The 24,031-nt window shown below is 44.3% G+C and overlaps 1 protein-coding gene across 3 annotated transcripts in view; it reads left to right on the top strand.

The window, feature by feature from the left end:
* Positions 1-24,031, top strand: part of LOC109907939 (kazrin) — a 209,951-nt gene that overhangs the window by 89,031 nt on the left and 96,889 nt on the right. For all 3 annotated transcript variants that reach the window (XM_031794110.1, XM_031794109.1, XM_031794113.1), the window contains exon 2: positions 17,243-17,350. In XM_031794110.1, coding sequence (XP_031649970.1) covers positions 17,243-17,350 — 108 coding nt within the window. The remainder of the gene's footprint in view (positions 1-17,242; positions 17,351-24,031) is intronic.

The raw sequence follows: 24,031 nt of genomic DNA, 5'->3' as shown, positions 1-24,031 counted from the left end.
GTTCACCAGTTCCGGAGGTCGATGTCACAATCCTTTTAGGCTGCACTGAACTGTGTCGTTAAGCGCATCTGGTTCCAATTCCTCACTGATTGTGTTTGTATAAATGTGCCCTTTGTGTCCCCATTGGGTTGTCGATTATTGTTCCCATGTCTGTTGGTCGTGTGAGTACCTATGCGTTGTCGCAGCCTGTGCTGCACGGGTCTTATCCCGTATCGTGCTACGAGGTTTACCCTCGCTCTTTTGTTTGGGTACATCCCAGTGTTTTGTATACGTGTTTGTTTTGAGTGTATTAAAAACCCAGATGATGTATTCCTGCGCCTGTCTCCAAATCCTTTACACCAGCGTGACACCTATATTTTCCACAGTGCCTTGGTTTTAAGTGCTACCCCTTACTTGGCAAACAGCTCAATATTGGCGGTGTGTTTATTAATGGGTCACTGCACAAATCAATTTTCCAAGAATTCATTCAAGGTTACATTACTCACTGGCAGCTCAGTTCTTTGTCAATGCATAAGGTTTTTAAAAAGCTAGTAATACTTAACATACAGGGTTGACCATGTGCTCATCCCTCGCCAGGCAACTGTGAAATTACATTTGTGTGTCAACAAAAGAGTGCCTTAGGTTGACTCATTCAGACTCACAGGCCTATTTTCCAATGATTCCTCCTCACAGAATGGTTGCTTATACAGTATTATCTCTACCTATGTACACCATCCCTTTAAACACCTTCTCTAATACTACTCTCTGATGTGCTGTTGACAACCTTTTATTAGTATTTGAATTGACAACCAGTTGTAAGGCTGGACGGACATGGTTAGCGTGGGTGGCTAGCTTTAGCTGCTCACAAGCGGGTCCATTAGCCTATTTACGCGCAGGATATTTATAGGGCACCTTGAATGTGGTCATGCGGCAGGTGATTCTCGTTGCTGTCCCGCTAGCAGTGATTAATACCCTTAATCCAGTGGGGTTTATCAGGAGTCCGGCAGCTTCGGGACCAGTGTCAATGCAATTAATGCCATGGCAAAGGGAAGAAAAAAGGGCAATGACTATCTGCAGATTACAGACAGGGTTGGGAATGTGTCTTGGAGAAGACTCCGCTCAATTCAATTAGTTAATTACCTCCACTTCTCATTAGAAGCTGCTTTTGTTCCACTTCTCATAGCTTCATGTTTTTTTTTTGCCTGTGCGGGCGGATAAAATATGGCAGCTCGAAAAAGCAGAAGACAGAAGCCGAGCTGCTTGGGCTTTGGTGGTTGGCGGTTTTGAGAAACCTCATTAAATTGTGGGAGAGGAATGACAAGAGGAGGAGATGGGAGGAGGAGGCATGGGAAAGTCAGTCAGCTGAGGAAGATGCAATGTCTCGTGGGAGAAGAGAGGAGAGAGGTGACGGGCACGGAGGAGAGTGAGAAGAAAGGAATTATTATTAGGGGGCTTTATAGAAGTGGTTTAATGGTTCTACTGTCCGTGGGCCTTGATACTTATAACAGGACCCATCGGCCATCACAACCTCTTAACTCAAACCCAACTTACTACAACTCTCTGACTAACTGTTTTAGTGGGTCTATCTGACTCCAGTCTTACTGCCTGACTTACCAGTCTGGAGTGAGTTTTGTTAAAGTTTTGTAGCTAACGTCATGGTACTTCTGTTCATAGGCATCATACCCATAAGGGGCACACGGGCGCGTGCCCCCTCAGATTTATCTTGTTAAAAAAGAAAACAACAAATTCTAGCCCCCCTCTGGCCATCCTCAGACTTTGTGTCCTCTCAGATTTTTGGGGTGCATGATGCCCCTGCTTCTGTTTGTTCATACACCGAAAAACATCACACAGACAAACACTGACACGTGTAATTTTGTATTTCGCTTCGACAACTCAGACCCACGCCACTCGTAGAACATAACAACCATTGATTTTACAACTGTCACTCTCTCGCAACTATTTGGCTGGGATGTTGAGAAAAATTAAGTGACAAGTTTGTTAGGGATATTTTCTGGAAACACCCCTGACTAGTCTACAAGTCACACAACTTTACTCCTTTGTCCAAGGGTGTTCCTTTTAGACGTTAGCAGTCAGACGCTAGCTCTACTACCTCTACTAGTCTACAGCTTTAGAATGGGACTACTGGTGTGGCTCTGTGTTGACTGTCTAACTCAGGTCTCTTCACTGTGTGCTATTTGGCTCCTGTAGAGGGGACACCGAGATGACAGGGGCTTGAAGTACATATATGTGGTAACAGTCGCGCCCCGCTGGCAGCTGGTAACAAAGATGGAAAGAGATAGAGAGTGGGACACAGAGCGTGAGAGGCAGGTAGGCAGGGAGGGAGAGAGGTAGGGAGAGAGAGAGGAGGGGATATAGAGAAATTTGTGGTGTAATCAGAAAGAGAAAGAGAGTGAAAGGACAGAGAGACAGCACGAGAGGGGGACATTGAAGTCAGGGCACCTACAAGGAAGTTTATCCGTCCGTTTGCCAATGGTCAGCGTGCATCATTGTCATGTCTCCAGGAGGGTTAGACAGAAGCCTATTTTGACACAGCCACATGTACCATGTTGCCTGGTTCTGTGTGCATACTCAAACAGAACCATATGCTTCTATGTAAATTGGATACATAAGAAGATAGCCCTCCAATCATTGAATACCATTTAGAGCAGTGGTCACCAACCTATTTTTGAGTCGAGATCACTTTCCGAGTCAAAATGCAAGCCAAGATCTACCCCCCAATTTTTGGGGGACATGACGTAAATCTAGGCAACATTAACATATTAAAAGCAGTACTGTAGTAATGAGGTTTGTGCAGTAGGCTATATATATCAGACCATATTTCTAAAATTATATTTAAACATTTGAGGTAGGCTATATGATCACACAGCTGGGTGAGCATACATTTAAATAATTACGTTTTTTGGGGGGGCTGATGGAGCCTGATGGTCAGTCTCAGTGGAGGGAGAGAGCAGCGGACTGAGGGTCCGCCGCTCAAAGTCCCTCTCCTCTCCCTTTCTTCCACTGACTCTGACCAAAAAGGGAAACTGTCTTCCAGATGATGGCGAAATTCGAGTCGCACCGCATTACCTCTGCCCCATGCACAAATTTGTGTTGTTACTCCTATGGCCAGAGAAAGTGAAATATTCCTCGATTTTAAACGCAAACCTATCGATACACTTTCCTACTCATTCATTGCAGCTGCAGTGCTGGTTGTAGCGTGAGCGGAAGTAGGGAGAACGGGCATTTTATGGTTTATAAAAGTGTTCAATAGAAAGTGTTGACAGCGCTGGGTAAAAACTTAAACATGAACTCACTCGTAAAAACAGCAGCTCTTTGCTGTATTCGTGGAGACTCTCTCTAGTCGTGGTTTAAAAATCTCACAGTATCAACCTTTGTGTAGATTTGTTTTACGCCTGCTACGATACTGAAGACTGGTAATGCAGCCACGGTAATCTGACGCCTCATTTACACCGCATCATTGCATTTTAGTACACCAGAAATACATTAGTTTCCAATAGAACACTGCATTTGCCTTGCAGCATTGCGTTGCAGAGGCAGTTGCAGTGTGTTCTGTGTGGTGCATAACGTTTGATTTATCCACCATATGCATCGCATTGTATGCGTGGAAGGCTTGACAGAAATGGTAGCAGAAGGTGAATATTGAACTTTTGTTGCACACAAATCCAGATGATGCTGCGTACCATTTTGCGCAATGACGTTGTAGGTGTGATCGAGGCATGAGCCATCTAATTGGCCAGTGGTAGGCCAATAGTGCACATATGACATGGTTCAAAATGTATATGTTGGATTCACGTCTCCATCTCGACCAAACATTTCAAGAATAGGACTAAATCAAATCAAAAATGTATATACACTTTAATCTTAGTCCTATTCTTAGCTTTGAATTTTGGTTGAGATGGATACGTGATTCCAAAATGTCAATTATTAACTTGTAGACCAACTGGAATTAAAGCTATTAGATGAATGGAACTATCCAAGCAGAAGATACAGCTCCTTCAAATGTTGATATGTGGTTACCTTGACAACCGAACACAATTCAACACGACTAAATATCATTACATTTAGTAATAATTAACCAGAGGTTGAAACCCTAGGTCTATTGTATTGTCTGTTTTAGTTGAATTCTGGGTTGAATTGAAACAATAGCTGTTGATTACTTTGCAAATGCCATATAGGCCTAAATAGCATCATTGATGATATGAGTGATAAAGTATGGTCCTATTTCATTCTCTGTTAACCTACCCTTTGGAATGACTTTGATAGCAACAGTGAATGTATTTCGTTTTTAAGTGGCGATCTCTCAACAATCGTTCTCATGATAGCACATTGGTAATAGTCAGGGACAAATATCATAGCAGGGCTTGGTTAAAACCCTGAATGCAAGACCAATGGGTAACTGCAGATAGATCAATACTCCAGTAGGAGGTGCTGAGCAGCCTATACATTTTTTCGGATAGTGAATATAACATTGAAAATCTGATGCTGTTTTAAAGTTATAAATTCAACATATTTTGAAACAAGTTTTGTCTACATTGAAATTTGGTTACCACGATGACATAATCCTGTGACCCTCAAAACAACAGTTTATGTTGATTACTTTTTTCGAATCGAATGTATTTTCCACTAAGATTCCACGTCACAATACGTTGACAAATTGCATTGAAACATCATTGATGTTTCAACCAAACACAATTCAATATTAATTAAATAACAGTGAATAGCCTAAAGTTCTTACAAACTAATGTAACATTCAACTTTAGGAATGAGTAACACATCCATAGCCACATTTTGAGGTTACTGTAACTACAGTATACATTTCCTCTTATATAGGTCTAATCATGTAAAGCGGGCATGTTCAAGATAGCATGCATAGGTCGTTGCAGGTCTTTGGAGATTGTCACAAATGCTGAAACAATCTTGAATGGCGTTGATCACTTACACAATGTAATGTAATCTCAACTGCAATCCAGGTAATTTGGTTCTGCTATTAGATGAAGCAAAGTGATTATTCTGTTGTATAAATAAACACAATATCTGACATTGTATTCCATTTGAACTTTGCTGTGCTTTTAAATGGTGATAGACAAATGCAGTGATAGACATTTGTGATCCACCGCCTTGATTTGGTCTTATGTAGCAAAATGTTGTATTTTACATTGGATAAAAGCAAAGACACAGAACTACACAATTGTGTATCATACACTGCATTTGAGGAACAATGAGAAAGTAATTCTGCTTTGAAAGTTGAAAAACTTGTAACCACGCTTTTGAGAAACAATTTAATTAAACTTTTTTGCCAACGTTTACTGACACTGAGCGTTTGTAAATTCATCAGTTGTTCTGTGCTCTGGCACACTCAGACGATAGTGCTCTGAAATTGGAGTGGATGGCCAGACAGAATTTACTAACGCACATTAAGTGGTAATTTTTTTATTGGAGTCTTTTGTTAAGACATGTAGCTAGCTAGGTACCTAGCTAAACAATGAACCATAATCCCAGCCAGCTAATTTTAGCTAGCTAGCTAACAGTACACTAACTTGAAATGAAAAATCTTTATGTCCAAATTAGAAACGTGTAATATCTGATAGTCTAGCTAGCTATATTATCTTACACATGATCTGAAATCGGAGTAGATAGCTAGAGTGAATTTACCATCTACGTCTATCAACAGTGGTTGCAGTGACATTCTATTGAAATGGATACTTGCATAGTGGAGTCCATTGTTAAGACATGTAGCTAGCTATCTAGCTAGACAACAAACCATAATCCCAACTAATGATGTTACTACCCTGCATGAATCTGCAGGTAGCTAACCAACCAGGTTCAATGTTAGCTATCTAGCCAGCCAGCTAACATTAGCTAGCTAACAGTACACTTTAACTTGAAATGAAACCACTTTCTGTCAAAATAAGAAACGTGTAATATGTGAAAATGTAGCTAGCTAGACTATCTTACCCATATACATCATGGCTGGATGTGTCTCCTGTCACGGATGCCATGGTTGCCCTTAGTTTGAAGATGTAATCCGGAGACAGGTGTTTTCTCCATCTCCTTAGCAATCTTACTCAAATTCCACTGATTTGTAAACTTGGTCCTCCAGAAAGTGGAGACCAACCCGTACGCAGTTTTACTATGTGATACAATTTTTTTTAAAGCCGCGTTAGACAGGATTACCCACACACACCGACCAGCTCCTATAGACAGAAGTGTGTTATATGGCAGACCAATCCAAACTCATCTCTCGGCATGTCCAGACCACTCATTATCTTAGGCTTCCTTTTTCAGTGGCTAAACCAACTAGGCTTGTAATTTAACAATTCTATTCAGATTTACAGGTGGCATGCACGTTTATTATTAAGGTACATGAAAGTTCACATGTTCAAGAAGGCATTTCTGCCCAAAAAAACGCATTTAGATTTTTTTTTAACGTTTACGTTCAAACGGCTCTCCTGCGAAGTAGTGGCCCGCGACATATGCCTAGTTTCCTGAAGCGGGTCACATTTGCGTGACAACCAAACCAAAAAACAGGCATTGTTTTCCCATTGTAATTTGCTTTTAGATGGTTGAAAGCATATAACACATTATAAATTACACAAACTTTTGTCTGGTGTTTTGAGTGGGTGAATATACTGTAAATTATTATCTCATTTATCAACGTCTCAACCAAATATTACCTAATTATCCACGTTGAAATGACGTGGTGTGCCCAGTGGGTCATTTGGCCTGCGTAAACTGCATTAAAGCGAGATCTTGGTATCTGTTACAGTGATCTGTTGGTGTCCAAGCCCCAACAACGGCAAATCCAAACCTGGAAGCCTGTAGTAAATGCAACTGACGGAACTGGTCTCTCTTTCTCCAACCCTACCATATAGTTTATTGTGAGAGGAAAAGGAGGCCAGCCATGACGTGGCTCAGTGAAACTGAGGCAGCAAGGGTCCTTGTGGCTAAGAGCTGAATCTTTATCTGCAGGATTATTTTCCTGCTGTAGCAAACTGGCTGCTATTAAGATCCTACATCTGTACTTTCTACCTTTGCAACATGATGTGAAAATGGATATGTCATGTCATTTCAAATGATTGTTTCTGTAGCTAGCATAGTCTCGACAGAATAGGGAGAATAGGAATATTCTCTGACACACTGTTCGGCAATGATCCAGCAATTTACATAATTGCATTACGAAGTTTATCTCACTGTAAGGACATCATTATGTATTTCATTAGAGAGAAATTACCTTTTTCTCTCAGTCGTGTGCTTGACTTGTTAAATAGCCCATTATTAATGAAGAAATATATGGGTTGCCGTTGAAGTGATGCAGCCAGTTTTGTAGAGCATAGATAATTCTCTCTTGTTTAAATCAGTATCACGCAATCACAGTTAGCTACAATTATTTTATGTCTCTGCAGACACATATTTGTATCTAGAATATATAGTCTGCTGGCCTGGAAGAAAATCTTCATTTCGTCACTATGTTGCAGGAGAACTAAGTTTTAGACTTGTCGTGTCTTTGAGGTTTAAAAAGGCTTCCAAAGATGATCATTTCCACTTTGAAATCAGACTTGATTTTCCCTTACAAAAAATGTATCAATCCCTACAAAAATGGTAATTAATTTTGTGTTGCTGCAGGATTATTTTCCTGCAGTAGCAAACTGGCTCAAATTAAGATCCTACATCTGTATGGCGTTTTCCAAACATACATTTCTAGCTTCTGGTGAAATTACATTGTCATAAAAATATGTTGAGGACAAAAATGGGTAGTGAAATGTTGATTTGAAGATTTGAAGATTTGAAATAATGTTGTCCTATGTATTTGAAGATACATTATCCCTTTATCAGCTTTTCTTTGTGACATAACAGCCTTTGGAGTCAGAACCATTTAGATGTGACTGTTTGAAGTCAGTTGATTGATTTTCTGGGAAACCAATATTATTTATGATTTGGAAGCCTTTCAATCAGTTGAATAAAAGCGAAGAGACAGATGAGCTGTTTTCATTTGTTTTGCACCTTCCACACAAAAAACAGACAAACACAAACAAGAAAACTAAAAGAGTGCAGATTTCTCTCTTTTTCTTTTGTCTTGAATTACCATACGTGTAATGTATGCATTGTTAGTGATCTGAAAGCACGCAGATACGGGTGTGTTTGTCGTTTGCTGCCAAAAATGACTTATCTGCTTTAACTCCCTGTGGCAGATATCCACACTCGACGGAGATAGTAGGCGAGCAGCGTCTTTGCAGGTTAATATTGCAGCGGCAGCTGAGAGAGAGAGCGAGAGAGAGAGCGGAGAGAGAGAGAGCGAGAGAGAGCGTGAGAGAGAGCGAGAGCGAGAGAGGACTTTTTGTCTTTCTTTACTGAAACAATCTCATTTAATTTAAAACTCACCCCCACCCCCGCCTTAAAAATAAAAAAATAAAAATATATCCTGTACTGCATACATTTACCATACTCACCTTTCTATCTACCACATGATACAAACCAACATCACAATACTCCTACAACCGTATATCCTGAACATCTTCCCCAGCTATACAGACAGCCCCCCCAACACACCATATCTCCTCAAACGTCTCTACACATTTTATAATTTTATAGAACTCATCCTCAACCCTAAGGCGCACAGAGACCATCCGATTAAATAATAGTTAAAAGTCTGTTATCCCCCCCTGTATCCAATTATAAACATCCCAACAGTAAAAACCACCCCCACCTCTCACACAGACATTCCAACAGAGACATTCAAGGCATTAACCTGGTGAACACAAAAAACACATGAATCTCCCGGGTGGCGCAGGTACTGTAGCGCCAGCTATGCCACCAGAGACCCTGGGTTCGTGCCCAAGATCTGTCGTAACCGGCCGCGACCGGGAGGTCCGTGGGGCGACGCACAATTGGCCTAGCGTCGTCCGGGTTAGGGAGGGCTTGGCCGGTAGGGATATCCTTGTCTCATCGCGCACCAGCGACTCCTGTGGCGGGCCGGGCGCAGTGCGCGCTAACCAAGGTTGCCAGGTGCACGGTGTTTCCCCCGACACATTGGTGCGGCTGGCTTCCGGGTTAGATGCGCGCTGTGTTAAGAAGCAGTGCGGCTTGGTTGGGTTGTGTATTGGAGGACGCATGACTTTCAACCTTCGTCTCTCCCGAGCCCGTACGGGAGTTGTAGCAATGAGAGCTACTAAAAACAACTGGATATCACGAAATTGTGGTGAAAAAGGGGTCAAATTCACAAAAACAACAAAAACAACACATGAATCACAGTTTCTTTCATTTGACAGAAAAGACACCCCTGCCCGATTCCCGGTTCAACCCGTGCCAACCAACTGTTAGTGGCCAGGGCTCCATGAAGAACCCTTCACTGGAGGTCCCCTGACCTCTTTGGTACTGGGGTTTGTAGAGCCCCCTCCACCTAAAACCCACCATACTCTCCGCCCCACATACCCCCTGCCACTGATGTGCCTTCACTCCTGTTAGGCTCCTAATGTTCCTAACCTTAACGCAGAGGTTGTATAGGGCTTACCTCCCACATCCTCAAACTCCCCCATGCTCGGAGTGTTAAAATCTAACAGGTCCTCCAGACCCCCTTGCCAGTCTCAAGTCTCTGCCGTCACCTGCAGTGGCGGAAACATTGGTGGCCCCTCTCCCTTTGACCGCTCAAACATCCCCCTTACCGGCTCAGACAGTGCCACCTGGACCTCCTCCAGGAATCTCTCCAGCAGCCTAAGAGACGTTATTCCTGTTTGTTGTGCCAAGACTTCCGGGGTTTTCCACCCCTCCTCTCCCAGCAGTCTCAGGTCACCCAGCCTTTGTAAACTCCCTGCCATCAGTTGCCTCTGCAGGGTGGCCGACTGAACCGATCTCAAAGGAATGGCTGGGTTGTGGAAGATAGGCTCCTCCCACACCCATAGCCCAGGCTCCACACCCCCTTTTCGTATGAGTCTTAGCAGCTGCCAGGCCCTCAGCATTGCAGAGTAAAAATCTGAGAGACCTGCTGTACTCAGCCTCTCCAGCTTCATGAGGAACAGCTGCCGGTCCAACCCTAATCCGCCAGCTCTCCTCAGCAGCACGCATGCTGGCTCCCTCCAGGCAACATCAGCATGGTACTGCAGTCTCTGCACCTCCGCCTTTAGCCTGAAAGCAGCCATCCTGCTCTCCAGTTCCACCAGGCCCTGTCCTCCTTCGTGAAAGGTCATGTACAACACTGCTGCCTTCAGCCAGTGATGGTCCGACCAGAAGAAGTCCACCAGCTTGCGTTGCAGGTCTGCGAGCAGACCGGCGGAGGGATTGAGGACAGCCAGTTTATTCCACAGGGAAGATGCCACCAGGTTGTTAATTATCAGCACCCTCCCTCTATATGACACTTGGGACAGGAGCCACCTCCACCTGGCCAGTCTTGACACCACTGCCTGTGACAGCCCTTCCTTACCCACTTCTCCGAGCTCAGGTACACCCCAAAACTTTAAGCCCTTCACAACCCCACTGCAAACCCCCTGGAAGCGGAGGAGGAGCCCTATCCCCCCATGCCCCACATAACAGAGCTTTCCTCTTGCCCCAGTTTACCTTAGCTGATGAAGCTCCCTCGTACACCTTCAGACTGGTCTCTAGTGCCTGCATATCCTGATAATCCCTAACCATCACAGAAACATCATCTGCATATGCTGACACTGCTTTGCCTGTCACCACATCCATTCCTGTCCAGCACACTCCCTGCAGTCTCCTACGTAGCAGTCCTAAAAAAGGCTCAATGGCCAGTGTGTATAACTGCCCAGATAGAGGGCATCCTTGTCTAATGCCCCGTCTCACCCAGACTGGCCTACCTAGCCCCCCTCCCACCTTGACCATACATGACGCCCCAGCATACAACAGCTTCACACAGGTCAAAAACCTTTCCCCAAACATCACATTAAACAGATACTCATGGTCCACTCTATCAAAAGCCTTCTCTTGATCTAAAGAGACCAGTCCAAAGTTCACATTAGAACCTCTCGACAAGTCCAACATGTCTCTAATTAAGAACAAGTTGTCCGTGATTGAGCGTCCCGGTACACAGTATGTTTGGTCCTTATGTACTATCGAGTCCAAATGGGACTTCAGTCTGTTAGAGAGGACTTTGGCAAATATCTTGTAGTCCGCACAGAGTAATGCCACAGGCCTCCAGTTCTTAAGTTCACACGAGTCCCCTTTTTGGGGCAGGAGAGTCAGAGCCGCCCGATGGAAGCTCATCGGAAACTCTCCTACCCTTGACGCATTCATGCAACACGCAAAAGAAGTCCTGTCCAATTATTCCCCAGAATTCTTTATAAAACTCCACTGGGAGTCCATCGATCCCCGGTGCACGACCGGGGGACATCTGGGTTACGGCTTCTGCCAGTTCACGGGACAACAGAGGAATGTCCATTTCATCCCTCTGTACCAGAGAGACCTTAGGGAGTCCTGCGAATAAGACTTGAGCACACATGGGATCACACACTTCTGCCCTATACAATTCAGTATAAAACTCCACAGTCCGCTCCCGCATCTCACCCACCACAGAGGTCACCCGCCCATCTGACAGCCGTAGACAATGCATACCCTTGGCTTCACCGCTCTGTCTTTCCAAACCAAAGAAGAAGGAGCTGGGTGCATCCATCTCCTTGAGCATGGAGAACCTAGCTCTTACAAGTGCTCCCTTTGCTTTAACCTGGAAAAAACTGCCCAGGTCCCTACGTAATTCGGATAAATTAGCCTAGAGCCCTACATTGCCTTGCCCCACCATCTCCACCTTTATCTCACTAATACAACGCTCTAGTTCCCCCAATACTCTCCTAGCCTCTGAGGATGAGAGAGCTGTGTACTGTTGACAGAAAAGCCGAATTTGGAATTTCCCCATATCCCACCGTTGACTCAGAGACTCATACTCCTCTCTTCGCTGCCCCCACCTTTCCCAAAAGGTCTGGAAACCTGAGCAAAAAGTGGCATCTTGTAAGCGCTTTACATTGAACTCCCAATAAGATGCCTGCCAGGGCCCTGGTGAAATAGACAGCCGAGCCATGGTTATGTGATGATCCGAAAACCCCACCGGGAGAATGGTAGCGCCCAGGAGCCTATTGCTCCGATTCCTAGACATGTAAAACCGATCAAGTTGGGCTGCACTCACCCTAGCCCCAAAAACCTTCACCCATGTATACTGTCTTGTGTTTGGATATTTTGTTCTCCAAACATCCACTAGGTCGAACTGATTAATGATTTCCCTTAACACTCCCACTGACACTGAGTGAGGCTCTTCCCCATTTCTGTCTTTGGTAAAAATCCATTGTACAGTTCCAGTCCCCTCCGACCACCAGCGTCTCCTCAGGCGCTACCTGTGAGAGTTCCTGCCTAAGGCTCCAAAATAGAACCCGTGTTAGCAAAGTTTTACAGACAGCCCCGGTGCAAAAAGGACTGCCACCCCTGCACTAAGATTTGTCCAATGGCTCAACACACTTGCCCCTTACCACCAGAGCCCCCAATCGACTTCATTCAACACATCACTATGCGTCTCCTGCAGAAACAACACCTGTACTTTTTTTTGTTTTACATATTCACCCAACACACTCCTCTTTCCCGCATCTCTGGCGACATTTATATTGAGCGAGCCTACCCAAAGAGTCTCCATAAGAAGTGGGAGAAAAGCCAGCAGAGAAAGTGATCAATAGCAAAGCTCAAAAATCCCCAGTGTCAGAAAGAAAATATATATCTAAACGGTGTCTGAAGGTAAACCTTTACACACTGAGACTCACTTCCTCAACCTAAACTGTTTCCTGGGTGAGAGGACACCATGCCCCTCATTTTCCATAGCATGTTGTACTGATCTTACAAACTTTCTAGGATCAGAAAAAAAAGCCTCAAGATGAACTTTTTTCCCCTTAGTCTCATTCAGGAACCTTGTCAATTCTCTCAACGTGTACTTAGACCCCTCTGCTTGACTGGCTGTCAGTTCCGGGCCCATTGAAGAGGAGTCTGAAAAAAATAACTCCTCATCCTCTTCCTCAGACTCACTTTCCTCCTCATCTCTATCTCCCACCCTGACCACCTGCCCTTTCTCTCTGGTCAGGGCATCACCCACAGCAACAGGCAAAATTTCCATGGTGCCTTTGTCCACACCCTTTTTCCTTTTCCGCTTGACACCCTCCTCCTCCCCCCTAATCTCTTACACTTCCCCACTATACTCTCCTCATCCACTAGAATAACCTGACTAGACCCAACATCATCTACACCACCATCCATAGCATAACTAGGCCCAGCCTCAGCTACCCCACCATCTCTAGCCTGACTAGACCCAGCCTCCGCTTCCCCACCATCTCTAGCCTGACTAGACCCAGCCCCCGCTATACCACCATCCATAGCCTGACTAGACCCAGCCTCAGCTACCTCACCAACTCTAGCCTGACTAGACCCAGCCTCCGCTACAACACGATTCATAGCCTGACTATACCCAGCCTCCGCTACACCACTATTCATAGCCTGACTAGGCCCAGCCCCATCTACACCACCATCTCTAGCCTGTCTAGGCCCAGCCTCATCTACACCACCTTCTCTGGCATGACTAGGCCCAGCTTCTGCTGTCTCCATCTCCTTACACGTTGACCTCGATTTCCCCCACTGACGCTTGTACCCTCACCTTGTCTACGGGCTTTATGTGGGCCCGCAAATCTCTTATGCCCCAAATCCCCACACTCAAAACACTGTAGACTATCTGTGCTGGCAAACCCTGCATAGAGCCCCTCCCCGTGCCTCACTTTACAATGCACATTTAGTTGTTGCTCATTGTTGTTCAGAAACATAAACACTTGTCTCTGGGAACGAAAAAAGGCATCTGCCTGAAAGCCTGCTGACACGAAAACCGCTAGCAAACTTACCAAAATGAATCAGCTCTTTCCTGATTTGGTCATCCATAATAAACGGAGGCAAAATTTCCAACTACCACTCTTGTCGAAGGGGTAGAGAGAGGTGAAATTGACACCAACACATCCCTTACAAATATTCCGCTAGCAATTAGCCTACCAACCAAATTAGCCCTTTTCATGAATACAACCACAGCTTTGTTCATTCTAGAAGCAGAATGTATAAATTCAGCTCCTACCTGTTCACCGACCGCGAGCAGAACCTCCTCCACTTTAACGTCATTCTCAGGAACTCACCTGAATCCATGCCGTATCGACAGCATCTCCTCCGCGCTAGGCTGAGAAGCCATCGCGCATACCACACCTTCCAAACCCCAGGAAAGTTACTGTGTCCTCTTCCACCCTAACTTTGAAAAAACTGTGGATACCGCTAAAACAAATATTGCATTAACCTTCCACCATAGAAAAATAAAATTGAAAGAAAAGACCAAGAAAAGAATCAAGAAAGTTAGTCAGGACAAAGCCCTCCATACTAAACACTCAAACTAAAAAAACTCCCAGCATGCACTGCGAGAGAGAGAGAGAGAGAGATAAGCAAGCAAGCTGTCAGTTCAATGTGTCGCCAAGGGAAGGGGACGAGGGAGATTCTATGGGTTACTGTTGCCGGGGGCTGACATGTCTATCTGGCCGCCGCTGTCGGACAAGACGGGCCTGCCCTGTTGGGTAAACATGGGACAGATAGAGAGATCATCCATAACAACATGATTTATGCAAAATAGGCTGCAGCTCGGGTTTAAATAAAATGTAATACTTCTTCGCAGCCTTGTGTAGGCGCTCTGAGAAGACAAGGCAACAGGGAGAGACTAACTATCCAATCATCTTCCATACGTGCTCCCACTTTTACGCAGTTAACCTCCCCCCACTCATTCTGAGTTTCTATTCAATAGTTTGATGTACAGCCTACATTATTTTGCTGTAAATAAAGGTCTAGTGTTTTGGTTGTGATTTTGACTTTTCAGAGTAGACACATTTTTGCACACACCGAGCACATTATTAAATCTTGTTTGCACATTTACATGCATACACACATCCACAGACAGAAACAGTCCTATATATGCATGCCAGGAGATAAATGTGTTTTTGTTAATTAATGGTCAATGACCATGAGACCGACAGTTATTTGCTTGACAATCACCGGCTACCTGCCCTTACTGTTTCTCTCTCTCTCACACACACACACACACACACACACACACACACACACACACACACACACACACACACACACACACACACACACACACACACACACAGAGGTGATGCTGCTCACATAATGGCCAATCCTTGACGCAAGTGTGCTCAGCTACGTGGCTTCAGATCAATATGAAGCAGCGAGACCTTAAGAGATTTACACTCACAAAAAAAGCAATTTGCTGGAAAACCATTGATCCAGGAGACATATCCAGGTGACCTGGAAAGCAATACAAGAGGGTACACAATGACTCCATCTGCCACAAAATGGGATTCTTTCATAGACCCAGAAGGTGTATATTGATATATTGGACAATAATTTTTAAAAAAACACTTTAGCTAAGCTAGCTCTACTTACATAGGCTAGTGCCCCTAGGCCTCTTGAACCCCACACCTTTTAATTTGTATTTCTATTTACATCTGTGACTAGGGTGACTAGGGTCTGCTTTCCATGCGGACTCTTTTGGCAACTTCAAAAGGTAAAAAATGAATAAAATATATACAAGGTAACAAAATGTGTTCAGAGGTGGGTCCTCTTCAGACAGACAACTCTCTCAACAAATCACGAGGCAGACATGCCAGAATTTCATGATTCGAAACCAAAGTTTGCTGGCATTAGTGAAGGTAGTTGATGCAAACTAGCCACTTGCGAAAGGCACTGAATAACCTCTGTGATCTCCATCTTGCTAGCTACTATTTTGTATTTTATTCAAGTGGATAAGGTAGTGACATAGGCCGTGACATAGTTTCTCTATGCCAAACTGACATTATATTGGGGAAAGACGTTGTTAAAACCATAGCATTTAAAAATGGTGGGAGGTAACCCAGATGTCTAGAGAGACTACGATCTCAAATAGGGCACCCTCTAGAACACTTTCTAGCTTCATCTAGGGCACTATCCAGTGCATGTTCACATAGGGTCTGCATCTCCAGCCAGGTGGTGCTGTTTTCCTTAGACCACTCACTTCAATACGGCCATACTTAATTAACTTTCACCTCATCCACCTCATGCTCCCTTATGAAGAGCAGTCGCCAAGGGCAAAAACAGGCTGATAGCTCTTTAATATCCACATAGAACGGCAAGACGAGTGATCTCTCTATAGTGACAACATGATGTAGCCTCCAGACCTATCTGTTCATCTCACACATCTGTGTTCAATTATTGCAATTCATTTCAGCCAGATAACGAGGCCTTAATAGGCAGTGGTGGGTAGATAATGAAGGGATGGGGATAGAGGAAGATGAGGAGAAGGGCAGAAAGAGGACACAGATGTTACTGTGGCTATAACTATCATCCTGGGTGATGTAAAATCACAGCAATGGTGTGTGTGTCTGTGTGTGCCTGTGTTTGTGTATGCGTGCATGTGAGCGCGAACATACATATGTTTGTGTGTTCATGTTACATCATTTACATACATATTATACTGTATGTATGACTAACAAGTCAAATGTGCTATTCTGGTCATGAAATGCTAATGTTGCTTATGTCTCACCAGTGGATATAAGTCTTTAGGAGCACTCGCAGTAATCCTGATTAATATTGGTGCAGCATTGTGGCTAACACTACTTAGTAGCCTATGAGTATAAATACTGTACATGCATGCTGATTTGAGAGGAGGGAGAGTTATTGGTCATTACATTTGCCTTGAGAGGAATCGTTCATGATGACGAGTGTTTAGTGTGGCTGCATTCATTACTTCCTTCCTATAACACAGGCACTGTATTTCTTGAACAAATTCTCATGTCCTCCCTCACACTTTATGTACCCATCTACACGCAAACTCTCTTCATCCATCCTTTTTGAAAATCCTTATCTGTTGAAGTCATTTAAAGCAAACCAACACATAACTCTTGTGGATAAAATTGTTAATGCTTGTTAATGCCATTGATCTATCTACCGCTACTGTTATCAAATCAAATCAAATGTCATTTGTCACGTTTCATGAACAACAGGAGTGGAAGAGAAAAATGAAGAGAAAAAAAAAGTATAAATAATTGAAAAAGTATAATACCAAGAATAGTCCCCCCCGTCGCACGCACGCACGCACACACACTCAAACACACATATATACACACACATAGTCACCCCTCCTATCAGAACCCAAATGTGTTCAAACCAATTGTCCTCTCCTCTCCTACAGATCCCTCTGTACACCAGAGGCAGAAGCAGCCAGCGACCGATCTCTGCTACAAGAGTGACATCAAGAGCCTAATGGACTTCAGCACCCCAGACTCCTCTCTGGACAAAGGTAAGCCACTAGCCACCCTCCGCCTACACATGGTATTGCATTATAAACTGACAACCCTGGCATAGATACTGACTGCCAAAGCATTGGTTCATTCTATCAAGTAATATATGGGAATATGATAGTGTGCAACTCATCATATTTCCACATCCCCCCACATGTTTTTAGACATGTTCACAAATGAATAAAAAATGTACAAATGAAATGTCTTGAGTCAATAAGTACTCAACCCCTTTGTTATGACAAGCCTAAATAAGTTCAACTGTAAACATTTTCTTAACAAGTCACATAATAAGTTGTATGGACTCACTCTGTGTGAAATAATAGTGTTCAACATGATTTCTGAATTAGTACCTCATCTCTGTACCTGACACATACAATGAATTATCTGTAAGGTCCTTCAGTCGAGCAGGGAATTTCAAACACAGAGGCTTTCCAATGCCTTGCAAAGAGAGCACCTATTGCTAGTTGGGTAATTAAAAAAAAGCAGAACTTGACATGCCGATAGGGATGCCGCAGCTAGTGGCAGCTGGGTGGCGGTGTGGGCTAACGTTAATGTGCCGCTAATATTATCATTTTTAATATTGTAAAAAAAAATTATGCATTATAATAACCTATGGGACTTGTTATACATCTAAGATGGCGTAGCAGTGAAGACGTGTTTGTTTTGTCCTCTCGTGTACTTTTGTATTTTTCGTATTTTTTGTATATATATTTCAATTTATTTTCAATCTCTTTTTGATTTTTGATTTGATTATACCTTCCGGTAACCTGCCTCACCCAATGTGATACGGAATCGCTATTATTTTCAATTTTAGAACACATTCAAGAACCTCCAGAAGCTAACCAGCTAATTAGCTACAAGCTATTTAGTCATTGTTAGCCACTGCTTTTACTGGCTTTTACCTTCTGCACAGATACCAGCCCTGTTTTTAGCCTGGATAATACTCGCTAGTCTAGCAGTTTCGGACTGTCTCTCCACAACAACGCCGGATTCCTGCCGTAATCTCTGGACCACTACTTCTGATCTTCACAGCTAGCTTGCAGCTAGCTAGCTCACAGCTTGCAGCTAGCTAGCTCACAGCTAGCTCGCAGCTAACTTGTACTCACCGTGGCACCCAGTACCGAAGCTATCCCTGAGGCCCACCTTCCGGCCTACTCAGCTGTTCACCCGAACCACACTCATACACGGCTAGAGCCCAAAACTCCACCGGATCCTTGCTGTAAACTCTGGACCTTGGCACCGGATCACCGCTGCTACCGATTGGATATAGTGGCTAACGCCACTGCCACGAAGCTAGCACCAGTTAGCCGTTAACCAGTTAGCCGAGTCAGGCACATCTCCCGGCTAGAAAACTAAATTCCACAATACTTCTTTCGCCATCTGGCTTGGATTCTCTGTCGATGCGGCGCCCCGCCGCACCACCACGACTGGTCTGCCGACGAATACTCCATCCGCTGTGCCTTCAACCGGCCTCCGTCGGAGAAGACGCTCCTACTAGCTCAGGGCTACTAACTTTAAACGCTGTGTTGCTAGCGTAGTGGCGGATCCCCTGTTCCATCTACTGCTGCCCCCTGGACACTATGATCACTTGGCTACATAGCTGATGCCTGCTGGACTGTCCATTAATCACGGTACTCCACTCTGTTTAATTCATTTAAAAATAAAAATAAATTGTAAATGTTTTATCTGTCGGCCCCAGCCGCGAACTCAGGCTCTGTGTGTAGTTAATCCGACCCTCTCTGCCTAGTCATCGCCATTTTACCTGCTGTTGTTGTGTTAGCTGATTAGCTGTTGTCGTCTCACCTGTTGTTTTAGCTAGCTCTCCCAATCAACACCTGCGATTACTTTATGCCTCGCTGTATGTCTTTCTCAAATGTCAATATGCCTTGTATACTGTTGTTCAGGTTAGTTATCATTGTTTAAGTCTACAATGGACCCCCTAGTTCCACTCTTCATACCTCTGATACCTCCTTTGTCCCACCTCACACACATGCGGTGACCTCACCCATTACAACCAGCATGTCCAGAGACACAACCTCTCTTATCATCACCCAGTGCCTGGGCTTACCACCGCTGTGCCCGCACCCCACCATACCCCTGTCTGCGCATTATGCCCTGAATATATTCTACCATGCCCAGAAATCTGCTCCTTTTATTCTTTGTCCCCAACGCTCTAGGCGACCAGTTTTGATAGCATTTTAGCCGCACCCTCATCCTACTCCTCCTCTGTTCCGCGGGTGATGTGGAGGTAAACCCAGGCCCTGCATGTCCCCAGGCACCCTCATTTGTTGACTTCTGTGATCAAAAAAGCCTTGGTTTCATGCATGTCAACATCAGAAGCCTCCTCCCTAAGTTTGTTTTACTCACTGCTTTAGCACACTCTGCCAACCCTGATGTCCTTGCTGTGTCTGAATCCTGCCTTAGTAAGGCCACCAAAAATTCTGAGATTTCCATACCCAACTATAACATTTTCCGTCAAGATAGAATTGGCAAAGGGGGAGGAGTTGCAGTCTACTGCAGAGATAGCCTGCAAAGTAATGTCATACTTTCCAGGTCCATACCCAAACAGTTCTAACTTCTAATTTTTAAAATGAATCTCTCCAGAAATAAGTCTCTCACTGTTGCCACCTGCTACCGACCCTCCTCAGCTCCCAGCTGTGCCCTGGACACCATTTGTGAATTGATCGCCCCCCCATCTAGCCTCAGAGTTTGTTCTGTTAGGTGACCTAAACTGGGATATGCTTAACACCCCAGCAGTCCTACAATCTAAGCTAGATGCCCTCAATCTCACACAAATCATCAAGGAACCCACCAGGTACAACCCTAAATCTGTAAACAAGGGCACCCTCATAGACGTTATCCTGACAAACTGGCTCTCCAAATACACCCCTGCTGTCTTCAATCAGTCTCTCAGCGATCACTGCCTCATTGCCTGTATCCGCTACGGGTCCGCAGTCAAACGACCACCTCTAATCACTGTCAAACGCTCCCTAAATCACTTCTGTGAGCAGGCCTTTCTAATCGACCTGCCCCGGGTATCCTGGAAGGATATTGACCTCATCCCGTCAGTTGAGGATGCCTGGTCATTCTTTAAAAGTAACTTCCTCACCATCTTAGATAAGCATGCTCCTTTCAAAAAATGCAGAACTAAGAACAGATATAGCCTCTGGTTCACTCCAGACCTGACTGCCCTCGACTAGCACAAAAACATTCTGTGGCGGACTGCAATAGCATCGAATAGTCCCTGCGATATGCAACTGTTCAGGGAAGTCAGGAACTGATACACGCAGTCATTCAGGAAAGCAAAGGCCAGCATTTTAAAGCAGAAATTTGCATCCTGTAGCTCTAACTCCCAAAAGTACTGGGACACTGTAAAGTCCATGGAGAACAAGAGCACCTCCTCCCAGCTGCCCACTGCACTGGGGCTAGGTAACACGGTCACCACCGATAAATCCATGATTATCGAAAACTTCAACAAGCATTTCTCAACGGCTGGCCATGCCTTCCTCCTGGCTACTCCAACCTCGGCCAACAGCTCTACCCCCCCCCCCCCCCGCAGCTACTCGCCCAAGCCTCCCCAGCTTCTTCTTTACCCAAATCCAGATAGCAGATGTTCTGAAAGAGCTGCAAAACCTGGACCTGTACAAATCAGCTGGGCTTGACAATCTGGACCCTCTATTTCTGAAACTATCCGCCGCCATTGTCGCAACCCCTATTACCAGCCTGTTCAACCTCTCTTTCATATCGTCTGAGATCCCCAAGGACTGGAAAGCTGCCGCGGTTATGCCCCTCTTCAAAGGGGGAGACACCCTGGACCCAACTGCTACAGACCTATATCCATCCTGCCCTGCCTATCTAAGGTCTTCGAAAGCCAAGTCAACAAACAGATCACTGACCATCTCGAATCCCACTGTACCTTCTCCGCTGTGCAATCTGGTTTCCGAGCCGGTCACGGGTGCACCTCAGCCACGCTCAAGGTACTAAACAATATCATAACCGCCATCGATAAAAGACAGTACTGTGCAGCCGTCTTCATCGACCTGGCCAAGGCTTTTGACTCTGTCAATCACCATATCCTTATCGGCAGACTCAGTAGCCTCGGTTTTTCTAATGACTGCCTTGCCTGGTTCACCAACTACTTTGCAGACAGAGTTCAGTGGGTCAAATCGGAAGGAATGTTGTCCGATCCTCTGGCAGTCTCTATGGGGGTGCCACAGGGTTCAATTCTCGGGCCGACTCTTTTCTCTGTATATATCAATGATGTTGCTCTTGCTGTGAGCGTTTCCCTGATCCACCTCTACGCAGACGACACCATTCTGTATACTTCTGGCCCTTCCTTGGACACTGTGCTATCTAACCTCCAAACGAGCTTCAATGCCATACAACACTCCTTCTGTGGCCTCCAACTGCTCTTAAACGCTAGTAAAACCAAATGCATGCTTTTCAACCGTTCGCTGCCTGCACCCGCACACCCGACTAGCATCACCACCCTGGATGGTTCCGACCTAGAATATGTGGACATCTATAAGTACCTAGGTGTCTGGCTAGATTGTAAACTCTCCTTCAAGACTCATATCAAACATCTCCAATCTAAAATCAAATCTAGAATCGGCTTTCTATTTCGCAACAAAGCCTCCTTCACTCACTCCGCCAAACTTACCCTAGTTAAACTGACTATCCTACCGATCCTCGACTTCGGCGATGTCATCTACAAAATAGCTTCCAATACTCTACTCAGCAAACTGGATGCAGTTTATTACAGTGCCATCCGCTTTGTTTCTAAAGCACCCTATACCACCCACCACTGCGACCTGTATGCTTTAGTCGGCTGGCCCTCGCTACATATTCGTCGCCAGACCCACTGCCTCCAGGTCATCTACAAGTCCAAGCTAGGTAAAGCTCCGCCTTTTCTCAGTTCACTGGTCACGATGGCAACACCCACCCATAGCACGCGCTCCAGCAGGTGTATCTCACTGATCATCCCTAAAGCCAACACCTCATTTGGCCGCCTTTCCTTCCAGTTCTCTGCTGCCTGTGACTGGAACGAATTGCAAAAATCGTTGAAGTTGGAGACTTTTATCTCTCTCACCAACTTTAAATATCTGCTATCTGAGCAGCTAACTGATCGCTGTAGCTGTACATAGTCCATTGGTAAATAGCCCACCCAATTTACCTACCTCATCCCCATACTGTTTTTATTTATTTACTTTTCTGCTCTTTTGCACACCAGTATCTCTACCTGCACATGACCATCTGATAATTTATAACTCCAGTGTTAATCTGCTAAATTGTAATTATTCGCCTATCTCCTCATGCCTTTTGCACACAATGTATATAGACAATTTTTTTTCTACTGTGATACTGACTTGTTTATTGTTTACTCCATGTGTAACTCTGTGTTGTTGTCTGTTCACACTGCTATGCTTTATCTTGGTCAGGTTGCAGTTGTAAATGAGAGCTTGTTCTCAACTAGCCTACCTGGTTAAATAAAAATATTTTTTTAAATCCCCTTTAAGCATGGTGATGATATTAAATAGACTTTGAATGGTGTATCAATAGACCTAGTCACTACAAAGGCACACGCGTCCTTCCTAACTAGTTGAAGGAAACCGCCCAGAGATTTCACCATGAGGCCAATGGTGACTTTAAAACAGTTCCACAAGTGGTAGGAAAAAAACAGAAGATGGAGAAATAACATTGTACCACAATACTAACCTAATTGACAGATTGAAAAGAAGTAAGCTTGTACAGAATAGGCACTAAAGTAATAGTGCAAAGAATGTGGCAAAGCAATTAGCCTTTCGTCATAAATACAAAGTGTTATGTTTGGGACAAATCCAATGCAACACATTACTCACAGTACCACTTTCCATATTTTCAAGCTTAGTGGTGGCTGCATCATGTTATGGGTATACTTGTAATCGTTATGTTAAATTTAAATAACATTAATTACAATATGAATAAAATAGATGTTCTTCCAAAAAAAGGATAATTAAGGATGTTAAAAAGCAGCTTTTCTCTGTGCCCCTGCTTGGACTGTTAGGAAACAACAGAGTGGTTTCGGCGTGTACTGACAAATATTATTTGACAGCTCAGCCAATGTGACACGCATACACTTGGATATTCAAATTACCTCCCTTGTGGGGGCACTGGGGCAAGACTGCCCGAGCCCAGCTTCACCAAGCCAAATAGTATGGATCGATTTGGAAACTCACGATGGAACTACTTTGGAACTTTACTATAACAGCAATAACTGCAGACTGATTATTTCACAAGTGTGAGTAATTTCTGTCCTTTGCTTTGTAACTATATTCCTAATATTTTTATTGTTATCTACCTAACTAGTTGTGAAGCTAGCTAGCTAGCTAGCTACTGCTGCTACCTATGTCAGTCAACAACAGCTTACTAGATGTCCTCTTGACTTAAAACTTTTAGCTACAAACCACAGGATTTAAAATAGAAGGGAATGGCAAGATTGTTGTTGTATGGAGGATCGGCTTTGACTTGAGTCATTGTTAGCTAGCCAGCTAGCTAAGTTAACCGCTATAGCTAACGTTAATTGCTTCTTAACAGCCAGCATGCCAACTCTTACAAACCACATAATTTGAAATGGAAGTAACTGGCAAGCAGTGTAGGTGCCGTTTAAGATGAGGGAGGATGATTCTTTTTTTTTACGAGCA

This window comes from Oncorhynchus kisutch, linkage group LG17, assembly GCF_002021735.2.
Source record: "Oncorhynchus kisutch isolate 150728-3 linkage group LG17, Okis_V2, whole genome shotgun sequence".
NCBI lineage: Eukaryota > Metazoa > Chordata > Actinopteri > Salmoniformes > Salmonidae > Oncorhynchus > Oncorhynchus kisutch.
This window is presented reverse-complemented; position numbering and strand designations above follow the sequence as displayed.